We start from the raw sequence: 23472 nt of genomic DNA on the forward strand, positions 1-23472 counted from the left end.
GTGGTTGGAGCTACAGCCTCAGCACCCTGAGATTGCGAGTTCAAATTCCACACTCCTCCTTGGGACCCCCAATGCCCCAGGTATATTAGATAGAGTCTGAGCCCAGCAGGGCAGGTAAGCAAAAATACTTGAGTACCTGAATGTAAACCACTTAGGCTATAAGTGGTATATAAATACTGAAATAAATAAATCTCTTCATAAAGGTGTTTAATAAATGCCAATATATAAACAAGAGTTTCTCAGATGGGATGTGGGCAGACACGATTTAGAAAGGAATCGGGATCATTCTCTGGGTACAGGGGAGAAGCTTGAGGGTTTCTCTCTTGCAGTGCTAGGAAAAGGGGAGAAAGTGAGCCCCAGGATTGGAGGGTTTTAGGAAGCGCTTTTAATAGGACAAAGACCGATGACATCACAAAGGAGAGGGCAGAGCTTCTCACTGAGGGATCCGGCAACATTTCCAAGACGACCCTGCAGCTACTGAGTCTCCTCCTGGAAGGGGCGGAGCATGTACAGAACTTCCCGCTCTCCTTGGCTCTTTCCCTCCTCCAGTAACATTCTGACCAATGAGGGCCAGAAGAAAGCCCCTCCTTCTCCCCTCCCACCCTCAGTGCTAGTGGGCGGAACTTTATTACTACTCTTCCACCCCAGCAACTGTCTGACCAATCAGTACTGAAAGGGGCGGGACCAAGAAGAAAAGACTGCCTCCCCTCAGTAAACCGAATACTCAGAGTGAAGCGCCGCCAGGCCTGAAGTTCACCAGAGCTGAGGTTCCCGCCTTCCTTGGCCTTTTCCCGCCTCCAGCAACATTCTGACCAATGAGTGCCCAGAAGAAGCTAAAACCCCTCCTCCTCCCGGCTAGTGGGTGGAGCTTTATAACTACTCTTTCACACCAGCAACTGTCTGACCAATCAGTACTGAAAGGGGCGGGACCAAGAAGAAAAGACTGCCTTCCCCTCAGTAAACCGAATACTCAGAGTGAAGCGCCGCCAGGCCTGAAGTTCACCAGAGCAGAGCTTCCCGCCTTCCTTGGCTCTTTCCCGCCTCCAGCAACATTCTGACCAATAACGGCCAGAATAAGCTGAAAACCCTCCTCCCCGTCCCAGGAACATTCTGACCATTGAGTGCCAGAAGAAGCTAAAACCCCTCCTCTCCCTCTGTGGATGGAACGTCTTAACTCCTCTTCCACCCCAGCAACTGTCTCACCAATCAGCACTGAAATGGGCGGAACCAACAAGAAAAGACTGCCTCCCTCTGTAGACCGAGTGCTCAGAGTGAAGCTCCGCCTCCTTTTTGTTATGTCATCCGCCTGTGCCCAACAGGAAACGAGTCTTTTCTACTTCCTGTAATTCCGGCTTCAAGTCTCAGCTTCTGCCCTTTTGTTCTTTCTCGCAAAAGTGTAAGAGACAAACCCTGGACCACCTTCATTTCTGATCCTGGGAAATGGCTGCAGGAGCTTCTGCCCAGGTGGGTCTTGTGGAAAGGAGAGAGATTTGGGCTGGGACAAACCCAGAAACCCTTCCCTCTGCCCTGAGAGGTCTCCCAAAACATCTCCCTCTGCCTCACTGTGTCCCAGCACTGGCAGCTCTTCTGCAATATAATTATTCTGGGACTGTGTGTTATGTATATACAGTAAATGTTCCTCCTCCCCAATGAGCATCAGCCCGTCCTGGAAGAGTTGCAGAAAATGCTGAATGTGTTTCTGGTTTGTGTTTCAGATGCAGGTGACATTTGAGGAGATCGCTGTCTCTTTCTCCCAGGAGGAGTGGGAGTATTTAGATGAAGAGCAGAAGGAGCTCTACAGGGAGGTGATGAAGGAGAATTATGAGATCCTGATCTCTCTGGGTATGGGATAAATTTAACATATTTATTAGCAGTAGTGGGGGGGGGGGGGATTAAAGAGTAGGCACAACCTTCAGGCCTGCGGAGGTCGGGGGGACCCACCCAACCTACTCCAAATGAAAAAAGACAGCTGTATGAAGCCTGAAGGAAATGTTCCTAGTAACCAGCAGTCAATGGATAAATTTGGCAACAGTGAGAACAATTCTACCACAAGTAAACTACAGCAAGCAACACACAGGGACAAACCTACCCAAAGAGGCAGCGTCCACCAACAACAATAGTGGGTGCCACAAGAGGCCGGTAACATACTCGAGAACAGGAAAAAAAGATATTTTAATTTAATCATGAAGTTATGATTGTTGTACAGACTGGATGGGCCATGCAGGTCTTTATCTGCCGTCATTTACTATGTTAACTACGTTAAAATGGAAAAGAACTTCGTACTGTACTAGTTAAAGATAATCTCTGAAATGCAGATTCTTTGCTGGAAAGTTTTCTCTGGAGAGAGATGTGGGGAAATAATTTTAGCTTCCTGCCCCTTCTCTGAGCTCACATCAGTCTGAACATGCTGTCTGTGTTTATTTCACCTTATTCCAGCTGTTTTAGGTATGAACAAGGAAACCTGCATGCTGTGTAAGGTTTAAAGAAGTTTACATATATTGAAGAGAAGGTGATAATATTGCAATATTTAGAGTGGGGATTAGATTTTAAAGGTAAATAAAGAGGGTTTATGTTACATTTAAGAAAAAATTAACACGCTTTTCTTACCCTAACAACAGGTTCTCCCACCTTCACCCCTAAGATTATATCCTACATTGAACGAGGAGAAGAGCCGTACATCAGGGATGAGCCAGGATCAGAGGAAAGAGAAACTGTGAAAAGTAGCTGCACGGGTGAGTGCAGTAATAAGAGGGACTGGTAAAACACCTTCTGTAGGGTGACTGCTGGAGGGGGGGTTCTACCCCTTTATAGATGAGGATCAGTCACTTGGTCTGTAACGAAGGCTTAATCAGTGGGCCATACAGTCTTAGCTCTGGAGAGGTGGAGGAAACTGTGTGTGTTAGTCATTTATTTAGCCTCCCAAAGGAGCCCAGAACAGAGTACATTCACAGTATAATAAGCAGGATAAACTTGGTGGACATAGAGGTATAAATTTTAGCTTTTACAGTATAGTCATAACATACAGATTTGGAAATATAGACTTAGTGGACATAGGGTGTTTTAAAATTGCAGCATTTTCTGAAAAGACATAGCCTATGGTGGTTTAAGTTACATCATTTTCCATATGGACATAGCCTAACATAAAGGTAAAATAGCTTTGTCAGTTTGTGCATCATTGAAGTATGGTGGGTTTTTGGTGGAAGGCATGATTTGTGGTGCCAGATTCTGGGCTGTGACTGTTGTGAGCTTTGCTGTGTACTGGGTCTGTGTGCAGAAGCGTGGGTAGCAGCAGGGTCTCTGCATGTTGTCCAGCTGGCAGCCATAAAAGCGAACACCTAAATGTGTCACTTTAACACATTATTTATCTATTCTGTAAGTTAAGATTGTAAGTGCGCCCCGTCCATGGCCCTTCCTGGTACTTATGTGCTACTGAGCGTGTACTTTATAGCAGGGGTGTCCAAGCTGCGGCCCAAGGGCCGCATGCAGTCGTATGAAGTATTTTGTGCGGCCCCGGTCAAAGGCGATGTAATGTTTTCCTGTGCTGCCCCCAGGTATTTACCATCTTGCTGGCTCCCTCCTCTGTCTTGCTGCAGCGTTTCTGTGTTTGTGCGTCCCCAGAAACATTTTTTTTTTTTGGCTAATGCGGTCCAGGGAAGCCAAAAGGTTGGACACCCCTGATTTATAGACTACCACTGAGTTCTCCAAGCACTTAATGCACATAAGAACACACTTGCCCACATGAGGCCTAGTGCTCTGTACATTTAAGTTTTCATTTGGTGCTTAAATAACATAATATAATCCATTTATTTAATCGCCATACCTTTCAGTTATCCCAGGACAAGCAGGCAGGTATTCTCACAAGTGGGTGACGTGATCCAATGGATCCCCGATGCGGACGTCTAACAAGCAGTCTTGCTTGAAGAAACTTGAAGTTTCGAGTTGCCCGCACTGCTCAAGCGTGAGTGACTTCCCGCCCAGCGTAGGGCGCGTCTCCTCAGTTCTTACTTTTCCACGGAGCCGAGAAGTCTGTCTTCGACTCTCTGCGTGAAGTTTTTTCACTTGTGCCTTCTTAAGTCCGCGGTTTTGGGTTCTTTTTCTCAGAATCGTTGATTTTCGTCATGCTTTCTTGTTTTTTAAAAAAAAAAAATTTCTTCCATCCGTTCGACTGGGCAGGCCACGTGGCCGCAGCCCCGCGGCTTCAATCTTGCGGTGGAGCTTTTTCAGCCTATGTCCCGGCCTGCGACCGGTTTTAAAAAAGTGTTCCAAGTGCCAGCGCGCAATTTCACTGACGGACCCTCATCGACGCTGCATTTGGTGTCTTGGGCCTCAACACATCCTGAAATCATGCTGGCCTTGTTCAACATTTACAGCCCATGCCTTCAAGCTTCGTTGCCTCTTGTGGGAGCAGCTTTACAGCATGGAGTCTTCGATGGAGCTTCCGTCATCGAAGGGTGCTTCACCATCGACCACATCCGAGGCTCTCCAGTCTTCCACATCTACTGCTCCGAGCCTCATCAAACCTGCTTCGTTTGTACCGGCTCATCCTTCGACGCCGGTTGCGTTGCCTTCCTCTGTCTCTTCAGGTCAGATAGCGCAGCAGCCCATTTCCCTGGAAGTGCTCAAAGTGCCCAAGGCTTCTAAGTCCAAGCACTCTCACACTGCCTCAAGGAAGCACGAAGCCCGTGCAGGTGGTCCCGTTGGTGACGCGGATCCATCCTTGTCAGCTTTGTTCCAGACCTTACTTGAGAAGCAATTCATTCAGCTCTTTACCACCATGGGGCCGAAGCTTCTCTCTCAACTCCAGCCTAGGCATGTGGAAGTCTCCCGCGAGGTCGAGCCGCCTCCTGTGCCTCAGCCGTACGCACACTCTCTACAGGGAGCAGAGTCTCTGTGAGTGTCTGGTCTGGCATCGATGTATGCATTGCAAGGAGCAGATTCTTTGCCCATGCCTCCATTGGAATCGATTCACTCGATGCAAGGAGTAGAGTCTTTGCGAGTGCCTCCATTGGAACCTATCCACTCGATGCAAGGACTCGAGTCTTTGCGAGTGCCTCATGGTACTTCCAGCCAACCACCTCTGCTTCGATCTACCGCTTCCAGCCCCATCCACTCTCTGGGGGCTTCAGCGAAGATGCACTCGCCTCGTTTGTCGAGGCCTGCTTCAAAACACAGCTCGCATCATCGATCAAGACATTCTTCGAGGCACTCCTCCAGGCATGCTTCACCTCATCAAAGGCAGCCTTTTCTCCAGTATTCCCCATCGGCTACTTCGCTTCCTCCACTTCTGGATCTCGAGGACACGATGGGGTCTTTTTCCCCATCGAGATCCCCGTCCTCATTGGATCCAGAAGCCTCAACGTCCTCGAGTCCCTCTTGAGGCCCGGCTCTGGCTGACCAGCTGTCTTTCTCCTCTTTTCTTCGTCATATGGCAGCTGATTTGGACATTCAACTTGACACTGGGTCCAAATTTTCAAAGGAGTATCTCGAGACTATGCATCTTCCTCAACCTCCTGCTGAATCCCTCAAGCTTCCTCTTCATAAGCTACTGGATCAAACTTTTGTGCACTGTCTGGAGACTCCCTATTCCATCGGAGCTGTTCCAGGGAAATTGGATTCCAGATACCGGACGGTTCATCAAAAGGGGTTTGATGGGGCTCAACTATCCCATTAATCCCTTCTGGTGGAATCTTCATTGAAGTGGTCTCACCCCTCTCAAGTATATGCCACTGTTCCACCGGGCAGAGAGGGCAAGACAATGGACAGATTTGAGCTTCGAATTTACCAGAACTCAATGATGACCTCCAGAGTCCTCAATTATAATTTCCATTTCATTACATATTTTGAGTTTTTTCTGTCCTTCCTTCCCAAGTTCATGACCTACTTGGATCCTCGGGTACAATTTGAGTTCCAGGAGGTTCTGGCCTCGTTGTCTCAACTTCGGCTGCAATTGCTTCAATCCTCATATGATGCCTTTGAGCTGTCAGCTCGGGCTACTGCTTGCTCGGTGGTTATGCGATGCCTGGCATGGCTCAGGACCATCGACATGGACCCAAATTTTCAGGACCGGCTGGCTAATGTCCCTTGTGACCTCTTTGATGAGTCCATTGAGGCAGCGACCAAGAAGCTTTCGGACCATGAGAAATCCTTTCAATCTATTCTCCATCCTAAGCCTAGGCCGGCTCCTTCCCGTCCTTCCCACCCTCCTCTGATTTACCAACGGCGTTTTCCACCCAAACAGGCTCCTGTCACTCGTCAGCCTGTCAAGAGGCAGCATCCGCAGAAGAAGCAGAAGCCTCAACCACCTGCTGTGCCTAAGACTCCTCAGCCTTATTGACTGTCTTCTCGAGAGCATAAGGTCAGTGGTTCTGCCCTTCCCTGTTTTTCCCCCTATCGGAGGTCGTCTCCATCATTTTTACCATCGATGGATGACTATTACTACCGACCTCTGGGTCCTTTCCATCGTAAGGGAGGGTTATTCTCTTCAATTCCATCAAGTTCCTCCAGAATATCCTCCAAGAGAGTATTCTTCCTCCTCTGCCCCGACCACCCTTCTTCTTCAGGAAGCTCAGGCATTGTTGCAGCTCCGAGCTATCGAGCCAGTTCCTTTGGCTCAACAGAACAAGGGATTTTATTCCGGTACTTCCTTGTTCCAAAGAAGATGGGCGATCTGCGTCCTATTTTGGATCTCAGGGTGCTCAACAAATATCTGGTCAAAGAAAAGTTTTGCATGAAGTTTTGAAGGGCTGAAGTTAGGACCCAAAGTGGTGAACTGTGTCAGAAACTGGCTGTCGGACAGACGCCAGAGGGTGGTGGTTAATGGAAGTCGCTCGAAGGAAGGAAAGGTGACTAGTGGAGTCCCTCGGGGTTCGGTGCTGGGGCCAATCCTGTTCAATATGAATGTAAGTGACATTGCTGAAGGGTTAGAAGGAAAAGTGTGCCTTTTTACAGATGATAACAAGATTTGTAACAGAGTAGACACCGAAGAGGGAGTGGAAAATATGAAAAAGGATCTGCAAAAGTTAGAGGAATGGTCTAATGCCTGGCAACTAAAATTCAATGCAAAGAAATGCAGAGTAATGCATTTGGGGATTAATAATAGGAAGGAACCGTATATGCTGGGAGGAGAGAAGCTGATATGCACGGACGGGGAGAGGGACCTTGGGGTGATAGTGTCCGAAGATCTAAAGGCGAAAAAACAGTGTGACAAGGCAGTGGCTGCTGCCAGAAGGATTCTGGGCTGTATAAAGAGAGGCATAGTCAGTAGAAGGAAGAAGGTGTTGATGCCCCTGTACAGGTCATTGGTGAGGCCCCACTTGGAGTATTGTGTTCAGTTTTGGAGACCGTATCTGGCGAAAGACGTAAGAAGACTTGAGGCGGTCCAGAGGAGGGCGACGAAAATGATAGGAGGCTTGCGCCAGAAGACGTATGAGGAGAGACTGGAAGCCCTGAATATGTATACCCTAGAGGAAAGGAGAGACAGGGGAGATATGATTCAGACGTTCAAATACTTAAAGGGTATTAACGTAGAACAAAATCTTTTCCAGAGAAAGGAAAATGGTAAAACCAGAGATCATAATTTGAGGTTGAGGGGTGGTAGATTCAGGGGCAATGTTAGGAAGTTCTACTTTACGGAGAGGGTGGTGGATGCCTGGAATGCGCTCCCGAGAGAGGTGGTGGAGAGTAAAACTGTGACTGAGTTCAAAGAAGCGTGGGATGAACACAGAAGATTTAGAATCAGAAAATAATATTAAAGATTGAACTAGGCCAGTTACTGGGCAGACTTGTACGGTCTGCGTCTATGTATGGCCGTTTGGAGGAGGATGGGCAGGGGAGGGCTTCAATGGCTGGGAAGGTGTAGATGGGCTGGAGTAAGTCTTAACAGAGATTTCGGCAGTTGGAACCCAAGCACAGTACCTGGTAAAGCTTTGGATTCTTGCCCAGAAATAGCTAAGAAGAAAAAAAAAAAAAAAATTTTTAAATTGAATCAGGTTGGGCAGACTGGATGGACCATTCGGGTCTTTATCTAACATCATCTACTATGTTACTATGCTAACCCTGGCATCTCTGTATCCCCTCCTCGAGCAGAATGACTAGTTATGCTCTCTGGATCTCAAGGAGGCCTACACGCACATTCCCATCCATCTGGCCTCCCGGCAATATCTCAGATTTCGGGTGGGAAATCTTCATCTCCAATACCGAGTGCTCCCATTCGGCCTGGCCTCGTCGCCCAGAGTCTTCACCAAGTGCCTGGTAGTGGTGGCCGCAGCGCTCAGAAACTATGGTCTTCAGGTGTTCCCCTACCTGGACGACTGGCTCATCAAGGATTCCATGTCTCAGGGAATAGACCTAGCGACCCAGCGGACTATCTGGTTCCTGCAGAGTCTGGGATTCGAAATCAACTTTCCGAAGTCCCATTTTCAACCTTCTCAGACTCTTCCTTTCATTGGAGCTGTTCTGGATACAGTCCAACTCAGGGCGTTCCTTCCTCCACAACGTCTGGAGATTCTTCTCCATCTTTGTCAGTCAATCTCCTCTTGCCCGTCCATCTCGGCGAGACACATGATGGTCCTTGTGGGTCACATGGCTTCCACAGTACATGTGACTCCTTTTGCCAGACTTCACCTCAGTATTCCTCAGTGGACCCTGGCATCTCAATGGACGCAGGTTTCCGACCCTCTGACTCATCACATCCAGGTCACTCCTGCTCTGATAAAGTCTCTTTTCTGGTGGATGCTCTCTTCCAATCTATCTAGAGGCTTACTTTTTCACACGCACCCCCCCCCCATCAGAAGGTTCTCATAACCGATTCTTCAACTTATGCTTGGGGGGCTCATCTAGATGGTCTCCATACTCAAGGCTATTGGACCAGTGCGGATCGTCATTGCCACATCAATCTGCTGGAACTCATAGCGATTTTCAATGCTCTCAATGCTTTTTAGCATCTACTTCACGACCGTGTAGTCCTCATTTGCACGGACAACCAAGTCGCCATGTATTATGTCAATAAACAGGGAGGCACGGGATCGGCCTCCCTCTGTCAAGAGGCTCTGAAAATCTGGGACTGGGCAATTCGCCACAACACCTTCCTCAAAGCTGTCCTTTCTGACAAAGATCTCAACCTGATAATTCGTTGCTCCCCAATATGTACCTTTTATTCTGCATGACATCATTACTTGTCAGCCAATCCACTAATAGAGGCTGTCCTTAACTTTGGACAAAGGGAATTCCTCTACAAGTTTTTCAAACCCAAAGATATAGTTTTTAAAGTCATATTTTTGTTTACCTTAATTTCTGAATATGCATAAACATATTATAACATATCCGATACTCTTTTTGTCATTCTCAAAAAGGTAAAATCAAAACCCCTTGTCTGAGTCCACGACACACTTGCTTTGGAAAACTGACAGTTACAAATTTCACTTACACACAGACTCAGAAGCCCCAGACCCCTTCCTATGCTGGTGGGCCTCTCTAAGACTGTTACAGCGTTTCTGATTCTAACTATTTCCAGATGTTGCCTCAGGATTTCGCCTTAGAGTTTCTTCAGGTTTAAAATATATAAAATATGTTTTTTCAAAACCCACTCATGTTTAGTATACCTTCATGAAGGCACTGCCCGAGCCTATAGTTCCTCGTTCATGCATAAAAGCTCATACTGATGTCCATTATTTTAATTTTAAGCTTGCACTTTTCCTTCAAGGGAGAGGACTGTTTAGCCAATTTTCTATTTTTATTTTTTAGTATACCTTCACACATCATTCATACATCATTCATTCGGGGCCCCATTCACACACAACACGGTATATTGCATTCATACTTAATACAATCCCATTTTGGTATATGTAATCTAATATGCTCCTAAGCAGCTCAAGCACATCTGTTATCAATTAGCCCACAAGGCTCAAACTGAACAAAGACCGCAGAGAGAACCAAGATGGAGTAAAAGCCAAGAAAAAGCTACTTACAGAAAGACAGAAACCCAGAAAACCACAAAATGGTGTCATTACAACAAGATGGAGTTCTTAATACATGATTTCCTCTATGCTCTGGCTTAATAGCAAAGTACATAAAGATAATATTATTATGCTTTTCCTTAATATTAATCTGTAGTGTGTTTTTCTGGCCTTGGCTACATTCATACTCAGAATTTTTATTCACCAACTTTTTGTACGCTTCTATTGGGCGTGGCCTTAACTCATACATATGCTTGTATCTAACTAGAGTTATCCAGAACCATACGAAAAGAAGGCGTTTTTGTAGAAAAAACTCCACAAAATACTCTACAAACACATCTTAAACATTATGCATTCCATAGCGCCCCCTAGAGTGCCACCTCAGATGCGGCGGTGCAGGATCCACCGTAACTACACTGAAGGTACGACGAGAGAGATAGGAAGAAAACCAGGAGAGAGTAGAACACTTATCCTTAAGCCGGAAAAAGATCCTCAGCTATGTGAGTCCTATTGACCCATTTCTCTCCTAGTCAATGATTAAAAGATCTATAATAAGATCTTGTCATCTAGGTTGCAATAGGTTATTTTAGTGGTTGTACACCTAGATCAAGCAGGTTTTATTTTAGGGAGGCGAGCCGCAGATAACATTAATAGAGCCTTACATCTTATTGAAGTAGCGCGGGAGTCAGGGGTGTCTTCAGTTCTGCTCTCCCTTGATGCAAAGAAAGCCTTCGATAGGGTGCACTGGCCTTTTATGATGGTAGTTCTTAGGCATATTGGGATCTCGGATTCCTTTCTACAGAGAATTCAGATTTTATAGAAATCACCTTGGGCCTCTTTGAAGATCAATGGTCATTACACTGAACCTTTTGAATTGTTTAGAGGGTCCGGCAGGGGTGTTCCTTGCCCCCTTTATTATTCGCTTTAACAGTGAAGCCCTTGGCACACTTAATTAGAACATCAGAGGAAGTGACGGGGATTTTGGCGGGATGTGCAGAACATCGGGTCTTGTTATTTGCTGATGTTAAGCAATCCATCGGTGTCCCTTGGAAATCTTATGGATATTCTCAGGCGATACGGTGCAGTGTCTGGTTTCAAGATCAATATGCATAAATCGGAACTATTGAAAGTTAATGTATCTCTTGAGGAAGTGAGTTGAGTGAAATCCAATTTTCCTTTTTTCTTGGGCTCCTCATTTTATAAGATATCTAGGGGTTAATCTTCTGCGATCCTTGGGTGAGGCTTATAAATACAATTTTCCTGACAAATTGAAGGACATCTCCTTAGATATGGACCGGTGGAAGGGTCTAAGTACATCTTGGTTGGGACGTATCCATGCGGTGAAGATGGAGATTTTGCTAAAACTTCTTTACCTTTTCATGGCTCTCCCGATTGCCATCCCCCAATATTTTTTTATTTAGATTAAACAGGAAAGTATTTTGATATATTTGGGAAAAGAACCCCCCTAAGGGTTAATCGGGCAACTCTATCAGGTAAAAACGAGAGGGGGGTATGGGGATCCCACATTTCACACTCTTATCACCAAGCTGCACAATTACAGATTTTTGGAGAATGGTTCGGGAATGCATATAAACCGTGGCTTCGTTTGGAGCAGTCTGATACCTTCCATTCCATTATGGGCTTGTGCCATGGCTCCCGATGGATAGATTGCGTCTATTACTTTTTGAGCTGCCCACTCTCATGCAGATACCCTGCCATACGCTGTTTCCATAGTGTAAATATTTTCTTTTGTCTCCTATTTCTTTCCTTCCTGATTTTCCACCTAATCAATGTTATACTACTTTTCTTCGTTGGGTTGTCTTCTTTGCGCACCTTGAAACAGATCTGGGTGGCCGATAGATTTCTCCCTTTCTCTGAATTAGTTGAGGAATATGGGCTTAAGAATTCTGATCTTTTTCATTAAACTAAACTAAACCTTAAGTTTATATACCGCGTCATCTCCACGGAAGTGGAGCTCGACACGGTTTACAGGAATTAAAAACAAAGAAAGGAACTCCAATGGAAGGAAGAAGGGCTTGGTGAACAGGAAGGAAAGAGGGGAGTTAGAATAATGGAGAGGGAGGGTGTAGTTACATTTTGGAGAAAAGCCAGGTTTTCAGATGTTTTCTGAAATGTTGGAGTGAGGTCGAACTCCGAAGATGGGCCGTAAAGCTGTTCCACAGCTCGGTGATCCTGAAGAGGAGGGATGTACCAAGTTTTCCTGTATGGAAAATGCCAATTAGAGAAGGGAAGGATAGTTTGAATTTCTGAGTGGATCAGGTGGAGTGAGTACTCGAGAGCCAAGATAGTGGGAAGAGGGGAGGAAGGATGCCGTGAAGAGATTTGAAGGTAAGACAGGCGCATTTGTAGCGAACCCTGAGGAAGACTGGGAGCCAGTGAAGCTTAGACAGAAGCGGGGAGACGTGGTCGAATTTGCCTTTTGCGAAGATTAGTTTAGCTGCGGTGTTCTGAATCCGCTGAAGTCTGAGAAGACTTTTCTTTGTTAGGCTTAGATAGATGGAGTTGCAGTAATCGAGTCTGGATAGAATGATGGATTGGACAAGGACAGCGAAATGTTGTTGGTGGAAGCAGGATCTGACTTTTCTTAGCATATGAAGATTGAAAAAGCATTTATCCCAGGACAAGCAGGCATGATATTCTCACATGTGGGTAACGTCATCTACGGAGCCCCGATGCGGAAGCATTTTCAAGCAAACTTGATTGAAGATTTAAGTTTGCTCTGCTGCTCCACGCATGCGTGCCTTCCTGCTCCACTAGGGGGCGCATCCCCTCGTGGTCTCCAGTTCAAAATTTTCCGCTGAGCCTAGAAGTCGTGTTTTTTCAGGCTCTGCCCCAACTGCCTTCTAGCACCGCGATTTTTTCTTGTTTTTCTCGATTAAGTCACTGTGCCCACATTTTTTCTTGTTTCAACTTGTTCCTGCTTCGTTTTGACCGACCCGGAGGCTTCCGGGTCCCCGTGGCCGCGTGGCTACTCGATCCGCGGCCAGTTTCGATTCTATGTCCCGGCCTTTGACCGGCTTTAAAAAGTGCACCCGGTGCGAGCGGCTTCTTTCCATCACAGACCCGCATCGCCGGTGCATCCTCTGCCTGGGGGCCGCTCATCCAACCGACTCCTGCCCCCAGTGTGCTACTTTCCAGAACCGGGCCCTCCGTCGAAGAAAAGCCTGCATGGCGGATCTTTTCGCCGCCGACCAACCCTCCACCTCGGCCTCGAGGTCGGCCTCGGCCCCGGCCTTGACCTCGGCCCCGAATACCTCGGCATCGCCTCGAGACTCGAATCCGAAGTCCTCAGGACAACAGAAAGCCTCGGCTCTGGGTAAGTCCCCTTTTCCCTCTTCAGGTTCCGTACCAGCGAAGAAACCAGCCTCGTGGACACCGGCGACGCATGGCGGAAGTCCCATGCTTACAGCCCCGGCGAAGCCCTCCAAGCCTTCGGGCCGTGCCTCCACCACACGGGAATACTCTGATACGAGGTCGCCCCCGGTGGAGTGTACCGAGGCAGTGGACATGCCCTTGATGCTGTCCGTGCCCGTTTTCCAGGACCTACTCCAAGCGATGATCTCGTCGGAGCTGTCCGCTGCAATGGCCCATCTGCAACCGGCCTCGACCCCGCATGTGCCAGACCAGCCTGAGGCTTGCGTCGAGCCACCTCGGGGAAAAGCGCGCAAGCTTCGCCGCATCCCATCCTCCTTGGACTCCTCGCCGAGGCACCCGAGGCGCTCTCCCTCCACAGACCGCCGCGGGGCAAAACGTCGTGCTAAAACGACAGAAACCTCGAACCGCCGTACCTCCAAGAAGGCCCGGGGTTCCCCCACTCTACGAGGCCGTTCACCTACACCTCGTACGGGTCCGCTGAGGGTGACGGAGTTATCACTCTCCAACCCGCGCATCCTCCGAACTCACCCTCGGACCGGGTCTCCGATCCGAGGTTCCAGGCTTTCACCGAGGGAGTCCGGGTCGAGGTCACCGATTCGACATCGATCGGTACCCCGAACCCCGGCATCGTCTCCTAGGGGCTCCTCGAGACGTCGGAGATCCACGACCCCGGAACACTTTTACAGTCCTTCCATGGTCTCGGAGCATGGATCGGAGCAGGAGCCTCGATACTCTAGGGAAGCCTCCCCATCCTTCTCCACCCGACGGAGGTCTCGTTCACCGACCCCGCACGGGGCCTCGGGAACATCCCGCCCATCCTTCACTCGCTTTGTCCAGGACATGGGCCACGCTTTGGACTTAGACCTCCAGTCCGACTCTCCAGATACTCTAAGGAGTACCTAGCGGAGCTGGATATCACTGCCCAGAGAGTCCCTTCGCTTACCGCCTAACCCGGTACTCCAACAGGCTTTCTTCAGGAACCTGGAGACCCCCTATATGGTCACAGCCATACCCTCCAAAATGGAGGCCAAGTACCGTACAGTACCCTACCCTGGATTTGAACAACCACAGCTCTCCCACCAGTCGCTGTTAGTAGAATCCTCCTTGAAAAAGGCTCACCCCTCCTGGGTCTCAGCGGCGGTCCCCCCAGGCCGAGAAGGCCGAACCCTAGACAAGTTCGGCAGGAGACTATACTAAAATGCGATGATGGCCTCTAGGGTGCAAAGCTACACTTTCACCTTCACATACTACCTCAAACACCTCATTGGACTACTGAGAGCCTTTGAAACTGACTTTCCGGCCTCCCGCCAAGGAGCGTTTGGCCTGCTTTTAGACTCCCTCTCCAACCTACGCCTCCATCTATTCCACGCGGCCTACGATGGCTTCGAACTCTCCTCCAGAGAGGCAGCCTTTGCAATCGCCATGCGCCGACTAGCTTGGCTGCGCCTGGTCAACATGGACCCCAACTTACAGGACCGGTTGGCTAACCTACCCTGCGTGGGAAAAGAACTGTTCGATGACACTATCGAGGCGGCTACAAAACGCCTCTCCGAACACGAACGCTCGTTTGCCTCCCTCGTCCGGGAAAAGCCTAAACCGCCCGCGTCCAGGCCGTTCAGGGCCCCTCCGCGCCGCTACCCACAAAAATCCACTCCTGCCTTCTCGCGGCCTCCACCCAGGCATCCGCAAGCCCACCATCGTGCTCTGCCCAAGTCCCAACCGCCTGCGACTACCAAACCATCCCCGTCCTTTTGACGGGATACGCGGAAGGGGGCGGGCCCCCTCCGCCATAGTCCCAGGCCTCCTTCCCATCGGGGGTCACCTCAAAGCCTTTTATCCTCGCTGGAAACAAGTCACGTCGGACGCATGGGTCCTTGGCGTGATCTCATCAGGATACTCTCTCAACTTTCGGGCCATTCTTCCGGACAACCCCCCAAGGAATTGCCCTCCCAACCGGACGCAGCTACCCCTACTCCTCTTAGAAGCTCGAGACCTGCTTTCCCTACCGACCCTCTACCCCCTGATCGACGAGGGCGACTGGCTCTGCTCCCTCGATCTGAAGGAGGCGTACACACATGTTCCGGTGCACCCCGCTCACCGCAAGTTCTTGCGTTTTCAGGTAGGGGACTGGCACCTACAATACCGAGTCCTCCCCTTCGGCCTAGCATCGTCATCTCGGGTCTTCACCAAGTGCCTCGTGGTGGTCGCAGCTACCTTACGCTCCCAGGGCCTTCAGGTATTCCCATACCTGGACGACTGGCTGATCAAAGCCCCGTCCAGGGAAGGGGTTATCTCAGCGACCCGACAGACTATTACCTACCTACAGAGTCTGGGGTTCAAGATAAACTTCCCAAAATCCCAACTACGCCCCTCGCAGTCCCTACAGTTCATCGGGGCCATGCTGGACATGGTTCGCCTCCGTTCCTTCCTCCCCCCTCCGCGTCTAGAGGCGTTAGTAAGTCTGAGTCGAAGGATCTCCCTGCTGAACTCGGTATCAGCTCGACAGATGATGACTCTCCTGGGCCACATGGCCTCCACCGTCCATGTCACACCCTTCGCCCGCCTCCATTTGAGAATCCCTCAATGGACTCTGGCCTCTCAATGGCGTCAAGACCGAGACCCGATTGATCGTCCCATGACAGTGACTCCTTCCTTGCAACGATCGCTCCGCTGGTGGGCCAACTCTTCAAATCTTTGCTCTTCCTCGCCCCTCCTCACAGCAAGGTACTCACCACGGACTCGTCGGAGTACGCTTGGGGAGCCCATCTGGATGGCCTACGCACCCAGGGGATGTGGTCAGCAGAAGACCGCCGCTGTCACATCAACGTGCTAGAGCTCCAGGCCATCTACCTCGCAGCTGTTCCATCGGGCGTAACAATCTTTTCTGTATAGCGTTCCAGAGTCTACGGCCGGGGTGTCCCATCATTTGCTTTCCCTGGGCCACATGGAACTGCACACACGCTGTCGGCTCTTTCGGCTTTCTCATGGACAGGGAGCAGTCATATGGGCAGGTCACGACGCTGTTGTCTGATACCTTTTAAGTTGCTGTTGTTGTCAAAGGGCGGTAAGTATAGCTTCTTGCTTGCAGCTAGTGCGTATTCTCTTTATAGGCCATACGTATTTCGCCCCCGTGGCATGGAGTTGGTACTGTTTTCATGGTTACAGGATATTCCTCTTTACATTGGAAAACTTGATTTTTCCTAGGAGAATCTTCTTGCAGATCCTACCGTCTCCTCCTGCCATTCCCTGACCTTCTGCACTTCATTCTGAGGGGATCTTGACTTCTTCCAATGACTCTTCAGGCTTTCTCATGAGGGGGAAGACACTATAATGTCAGGTCAGTGGGATTTTTCCAGATGCTTGCATCTTTGCATCCTCCTCCGGTTTCCAGTTCGTTCTTGGAGTCTCTATGTTTTGTGTTTCCCTTTTCAGTGTTACTAGTGCTCAGGACAGTTCTTGTAGTTCTTCGGGAACTAAGGGACGTTGTTCCACTTCCTGCATGGTGCCCGAGACGGGGGCATTGGGCAGGCTGGATCCCATTCTGCTGAATTAGTTTCTCGGGGTTGCACATTTCTGCAGACAACCTGGGAGTATATTTACATTTTCTCTAGGGACTCCGAATCGGCACTTGGTTTGCCTGCCTCTCTTGGAGCAGCGCTTTCGGTTTTGGCACATGCCATTTCGCCTACCCAAGGCTTCACGAACGTTTTAGGTGATGTGGGCGGTGGGACCGTTTTGGCGCTACCAGGCGATTCACCTAATTTCTTCTTGACTGCCTGCTTGATTCGGACGACTTCCAGTCGGGCCATTTGACTGACGATAAAAGGGTGGTATCTTTTCCTCAGTTCTTTATACGTGCATCTTCGAATTTGCACAGCGCTCTTTTCTCCTGTACTATTTATTGGTATATCGGGGTAATGTTTTTCTTCATATAGGAGAGACATGTGTTTCTTTCCGGAGACTTAGGCGTGGGGTCTCGGTCTCAGATTGGTATTCTTCTTCGCTTACCATGACCAAGAGTATAGGATTCTGTACGGTTTCTGGGATCCATATTGCTGATTCCACTGGGAACTTCGGCTTGCTTTCCCCTTCTTATGCTTCAGCAGTCACTTTTGTTCCGGTGGTTCCCGGTATCTCAGGGCTCCAATTATTTGGTATGCTCCTCATGAATCGCTCTGTATGATTTGGTAGCTCAGCGCGGTTCTCTTTTCATGGCATGCCTCAGTGTTTACTGGACTAGCTCATGACCAATGACCATCCAGGGCTGTCGGGTTGGGGGGCTCGGTGGTTTCCGTCCTCAGCTCCAGGAGTCTAGTCTTCGGAAGCGACTCAGTACGTGTTCATTCTTCTGCTCTTGAGTAGGGTCAGGCTACCTTTCTGGAGCTTCAGATCATTCTTCCGGATTGCTGCTGAGGGTCCTTTTGGTCAGTATTAGGATGGGGGTCTTTCTCTACAGCTTGGGCAGTAGGTGTTGTACTCAGTTGGCAGGTGAAGTTGGTCTGCTTCATTGGGTGGACTCTCGTCTTCGTCTTCTGTTGGCAGATCCTTTTATGGATCAGGATAAGAGTGTGGATAGACTTTCTCTCCGCGGAATCTGAGCATGGCCCATTTCTTGGATGTTACTGTGTACAGCGCTGTGTACGCTCTTGTAAGTGTGCATGCTAGTACTTGTATAATCTTCTGCATCCTGGGTATGGTGATTTGTGGCTCAGGCGTTCTAGCTCCTTTTAGGAAAGCGAGATCTCCTTGACCTAGACCTCATGGCCCCGTCTCTCAATTCTATTCTTCCTAGCTTCTTCGGCGGGCCTAGGGAGTGGGAGTTAGAGGGGGTTGCTGCATGGCTCCTTTCTCGCCTCTGCCTTCTCCTTTTCAGTGTTTTCCGCTGGCTGATGATGGCTTGGATTTGCCATCTCGAGCTCGCCTTCCGGGCACAGTGTTTGTAGAATCCCTGGATTGGCGGCGCCATCCTTCCTATGCGGATTTGATGAGTCTTTCGACAACTGGACTAAGAAGTTTCCTGGTGTCTCCGGCTTTGCCCACCTAGGGTCCGATCCACATGGATATTTGTACTACTTTAGTATTACGACCTAGTTTTTTTTTTTTTTAAATCTTGGCTGATGTGTAAGGGTTATGCAAAGCAGGTTGTTTCTTCTCTTATCCAGGTGCTACGGACATCTGCTTCCTTTTGGAGGGTTTTCCTTTCTTGGGTGCTTCTTAACGTTTGAACCACTCCAGAGTTCCTTTTTGGCACAAGTGTATTGCCGAGGGCTTAGCGTTCAATTCCCTTCAGCTTCTAGTGCCATTCTTGGCTTGTTACAAAGGCTAGGTATATGGCTCTTCGCTTACTTCTCAGCTTCATGTAGTTCAGTTCCTAAACAGAGTGCAGTATATTCATGCGCCTCTTAGAAAGCCCGGTTTGGAGTACAATCTTCACGTACTTCTTCTCAGTTTACCGAAGGCTTCATTTCATCCTTGTCTTTTGGGACTCTAAAGGGCTGTGCCGTTGAACATGGGGTTTCTTGTGGCCATGGCTTCAGCTCTGCAGTTTTCTATGTTGCGGGCCTTGTTCAACGGGGATTCCTATTTCTGATTTCCTAAATATGGGGTATCAGTTCGGATGGTACCTCTATTTCTTTCTAGGGGGGTGTCATCCTTTCTTTTATGTCATGCTCGCTTTTCCTTCCTTCTTCCTGGGAGGAGATATTGGGAGCAGTGCTTTTATTCACTGCATTTTTTGATACGTATGTAGCGTTCTCCGCGAGCTCGGTTTCTAACGACTTTTAGTTGTTTATATCTCCTTTTTGTATTCTTCAAGGGACGCCTCATGCGTATGGCGGCGTCCAAAGCCTACCTCGCTCAATGGGTCCAGGAGGACATTCCTTATGCTTGCCTGCTGGCCGGGAAGCGGGTGGCGATTGAACTTCATGACCATGCCGCTGGAGCGATGACTACTTCTTGGGCTCGGCCCAGAGGTTTTTTCCTTGGAGGAGATTTGTCTCGCGGCTAATTGGTCTTCCGTGAGTGCCTTCTCTCCACATTTCTGCATGGATGTGGGGGCGCATGCGGTAGGGGCGTTTTGTGCTTCGGTTGTTGCGGAGGCGGCGTTTGCTTCACACCCAGATTGAGGATTGCTTTGCTACATCCCATTGGTCTCTGGATTCATCTGCTGCTGTTGCTAGGGAAGGAAAAATTATGTTCTTACCTGTTAATTTTCTTTCCCTTAGACGCAGCAGATGAATCCAGAGCCCCATCCTTTCTGGATATTGTCTCTCGGTTTTTTCTTTTGCAACTTTCGCAGTTTGTTATTATGGCAGGTTGTTTTCTGTATTATTGCATTTTGAGATTTGTTATGGGAAAGAAGTTTTTTACATGCTATGCCTATTGATGGTTGCGGATGCTTGGGCAAGGAGCTATATTAGATAAACAGGAGGAGTGCCAGCCAATAGGACCACCTGTTAATCAGTTTCTCTATCTCCGCCTGCTGGTAGATGTGAGCTATCCCATTGGTCTCTGGATTCATCTGCTGCGTCTAAGGGAAAGAAAATTAACAGGTAAGAACATAATTTTTCCTTAAGTGCTATACCATAAGATAGTGCCTAAGAGTTATTGAGTGCAAGTGAGAGGGGGTGGTGTGCAAATAGACGATGCATGAGTGGGCTATAGATAGGTGATTCTTATACCTACATGCAATATCTATAGAGCAATCGGATATTTGCTGCCCTAGAGAGAATTGACTCCCTTAACTCTCCACACTGCCATTGCCAAGGAACCGCTCACAAATTGGCACTGTCTAGGGATAAATGCTTGAAAAAATGCTTTGCAAGTAGGAAACTGACCCATTCTCAAGCCACAAATGGAAAATCTTTCTGCAACATCTATATTTCCTCATTAGACACTGGTTAAGAACATAAGCAATGCCTCCGCTGGGTCAGACCTGAGATCCATCGCGCCCAGCAGCCCGCTCATGCGGCAGCCCAACAGGTCCAGGACCTGCACAGTAATCTTCTATCTCTATACCCTTCTATCCCCTTTTCCAGCAGGACATTGTCCAATCCTTTCTTGTACCCCAGTACCGTACTCTGCCCTATTACGTTCTCTGGAAGCGCATTCCAGGTGTCCACCACACGTTGGGTAAAGAAGAACTTCCTAGCATTTGTTTTGAACCTGTCCCCTTTCAGCTTTTTCGAATGCCCTCTTGTTCTTTTATTATTTGAAAGTTTAAAGAATCTTAGAAATCACTGCAGTTTTCTAACTCATGGGAAATATCTTCTGTTTATATTTAGCAGATCATCAGAACCGACATGACTGGAAGAGAATTGAGAATCAAGGAGAAGGTCCTGTGGAAATGGAGGAAATCCAAACACAGTCAGAAAACGTCTATGAGAATATTTCCCAGACGCCTGAAATTATTAACACAAAGAATTGTAAGCAGGAATCAAGGGAACAGAGAGACCCTGCAGAAGACTCAATGGATAGAGGCCCTTCCTGTGAGAGAACTGACAGGGAACTCAGTCACAGCCCTGAGAACCAGAGACCCTCCCAAATTAATAAACCATTTCCATCTACTGAGCATAATAAAAGCCTCACTCGGCTTTCAACTCTAAATATCCAGCAACACCCCCCCAAAGCAGTCAAATCATTTACATGTACTGAGTGTAATAAAAGCTTCACTTGGCTTTCAGATCTAAAAAGTCACAAAATGATTCACACAGGACACAAGCCATTTACATGTACTGAGTGTAATAAAAGTTTCACTCGGCTTTCAGATCTAAAAAGTCACAAAATGATTCACACAGGACACAAGCCATTTACATGTACTGAGTGTAATAAAAGCTTCACTCGGCTTTCAACTCTGAAAAGTCACAAAATGATTCACACAGGACACAAGCCATTTACATGTACTGAGTGTAATAAAAGCTTCACTCACCTTTTAGCTCTAAAAAGTCACAAAATGATTCACACAGGACACAAGCCATTTACATGTACTGAGTGTAATAAAAGCTTCACTCGGCTTTCAACTCTGAAAAGTCATGAAATGATCCACACAGGACACAAGCCATTTACATGTTCTGAGTGTAATAAAAGCTTCATTCAGCTTGCACATCTAAAAAGACACAAAATGATTCACACAGGACATAAACCATTTACATGTAGTGAGTGTAATAAAAGCTTCACTCTGCTTTCACATCTAAAAAGACACAAAATGATTCACACAGGACACAAGCCATTTACATGTACTGAGTGTAATAAAAGCTTCACTCGGCTTTCAACTCTGAAAAGTCATGAAATGATCCACACAGGACTCAAGCCATTTACATGTACTGAGTGTAATAAAAGCTTCACTCAGTTTTCAGATCTAAAAAGTCACAAAATGATTCACACAGGACACAAACCATTTACATGTACTGAGTGTAATAAAAGCTTCACTCAGCTTTCAGTTCTAAAAAGACACAAAGTGGTCCACACAGGACATAAGTCATTTACATGTACTGAGTGTAATAAAAGCTTCCTTCGGCTTTCAACTCTGAAAAGTCATGAAATGATCCACACAGGACACAAGCCATTTACATGTACTGAGTGTAATAAAAGCTTCCTTCGGCTTTCATCTCTGAAAAGTCATGAAATGATTCACACAGGATACAAGCCATTTACATGTACTGAGTGTAATAAAAGCTTCACTCAGCTTTTAGCTCTAAAAAGTCACAGAATGATCCACACAGGACACAAACCATTTACATGTACTGAGTGTAATAAAAGCTTCCTTCGGCTTTCAAATCTGAAAAGTCATGAAATGATCCACACAGGACACAAGCCATTTACATGTAGTGAGTGTAATAAAAGCTTCACTCAGCTTTCAGCTCTAAAAACACACAAAGTGATCCATACAGGACATAAGTCATTTACATGTAGTGAGTGTAATAAAAGCTTCACTTGTCTTTCAGCTCTAAAAAGACACAAAATGATTCACACAGGACACAAGCCATTTACATGTACTGAGTGTAATAAAAGCTTCTCTTGGCTTTCAGCTCTAAAAAGTCACAAAATGATCCACACAGGACACAAACCATTTACATGTACTGAGTGTAATAAAAGCTTCTCTTGGCTTTCAGCTCTAAAAAGTCACAAAATGATTCACACAGGACACAAACCATTTACATGTACTGAGTGTAATAAAAGTTTCACTCAGCTTTCAACTCTGAAAAGTCATGAAATGATCCACACAGGACACAAGCCATTTACATGTAGTGAGTGTAATAAAAGCTTCACTCAGCTTTCACATCTAAAACGTCACAAAATGATCCACACAGGATAGAAAACCATACATGTACTAAGTACAGTGGTGCCTCACACAACGAACTTAATTCGTTCCAGGAGCAAGTTTGTTATGCGAAAAGTTCGTTATGTGAAACGCGTTTTCCCATAACAATACATGTTAAAAAAAATAATTCGTTCTGCAGCATAAAATATGCTAAGATGACATAAAAAAAGATAAATTTGTCAAAATGGTGAAAATGGTGGTCTTGCTGAGGCCAAACTCTTTGACGAGGTCACACTGTTTTACCCCACATTCACTCCTTCTAATTATTTCCCGTTTCATTTCAACAGAAATCACCTTCCTGCTTTTTTTAGAAGCCATGATATATAAAAAATATTGAGTTTATCTTAAAAGGACGACTGTATACAGTGAGAGAGGGCAGTTAAGCGCAGTGACTAACGACTGCCTGCAGTGCCTGCGCGGAAGGATGCAATACATCGGCAGCTCGGGCGACTTCGTTGTGTGAAACGAAGTTCGTTGTGTGAAACGAAGTTCGTTGTGTGAAGTTCGTTGTGTGAAACGAAGTTCGTTGTGTAAATCAAGACATGAAGTTCGTTGTGTGCAGCGTTCGTTGTGCGAGGCGTTCGTTATGCGAGGCACCACTGTATAATAAAAGCTTGCGGTTCAAGGCGGATTCCAAAGAGATTAAAAAACGGAGGGTTACAATGGAAGAACATTTGTTCTTTCTCGAGAGGCAATGAGTAGGTTATGTAGTTTCTGTGTGGCGTGAAGAGGGAGGGGGGAAGGACGGTTAGATTGAAGTTAGGGCTGTTTCAGGAATTTCTTTAAGAGTATAGTTTTTATTTC

The 23472-nt window shown here is 47.4% G+C and overlaps 1 protein-coding gene across 1 annotated transcript in view; it reads left to right on the plus strand.

Annotated features, from left to right (window-relative positions):
• The window catches only part of LOC117355027 (oocyte zinc finger protein XlCOF6-like), a 65288-nt gene that overhangs the window by 33933 nt on the left and 7883 nt on the right, over nt 1-23472 (plus strand). Inside the window, exon 4 of the mRNA XM_033932973.1 lies at nt 20633-22370. Within this exon, the coding sequence (XP_033788864.1) occupies nt 20633-22370 (1738 nt within the window). The remainder of the gene's footprint in view (nt 1-20632; nt 22371-23472) is intronic.

Source organism: Geotrypetes seraphini, chromosome 2, assembly GCF_902459505.1.
Source record: "Geotrypetes seraphini chromosome 2, aGeoSer1.1, whole genome shotgun sequence".
In the NCBI taxonomy this organism is placed as follows: domain Eukaryota; kingdom Metazoa; phylum Chordata; class Amphibia; order Gymnophiona; family Dermophiidae; genus Geotrypetes; species Geotrypetes seraphini.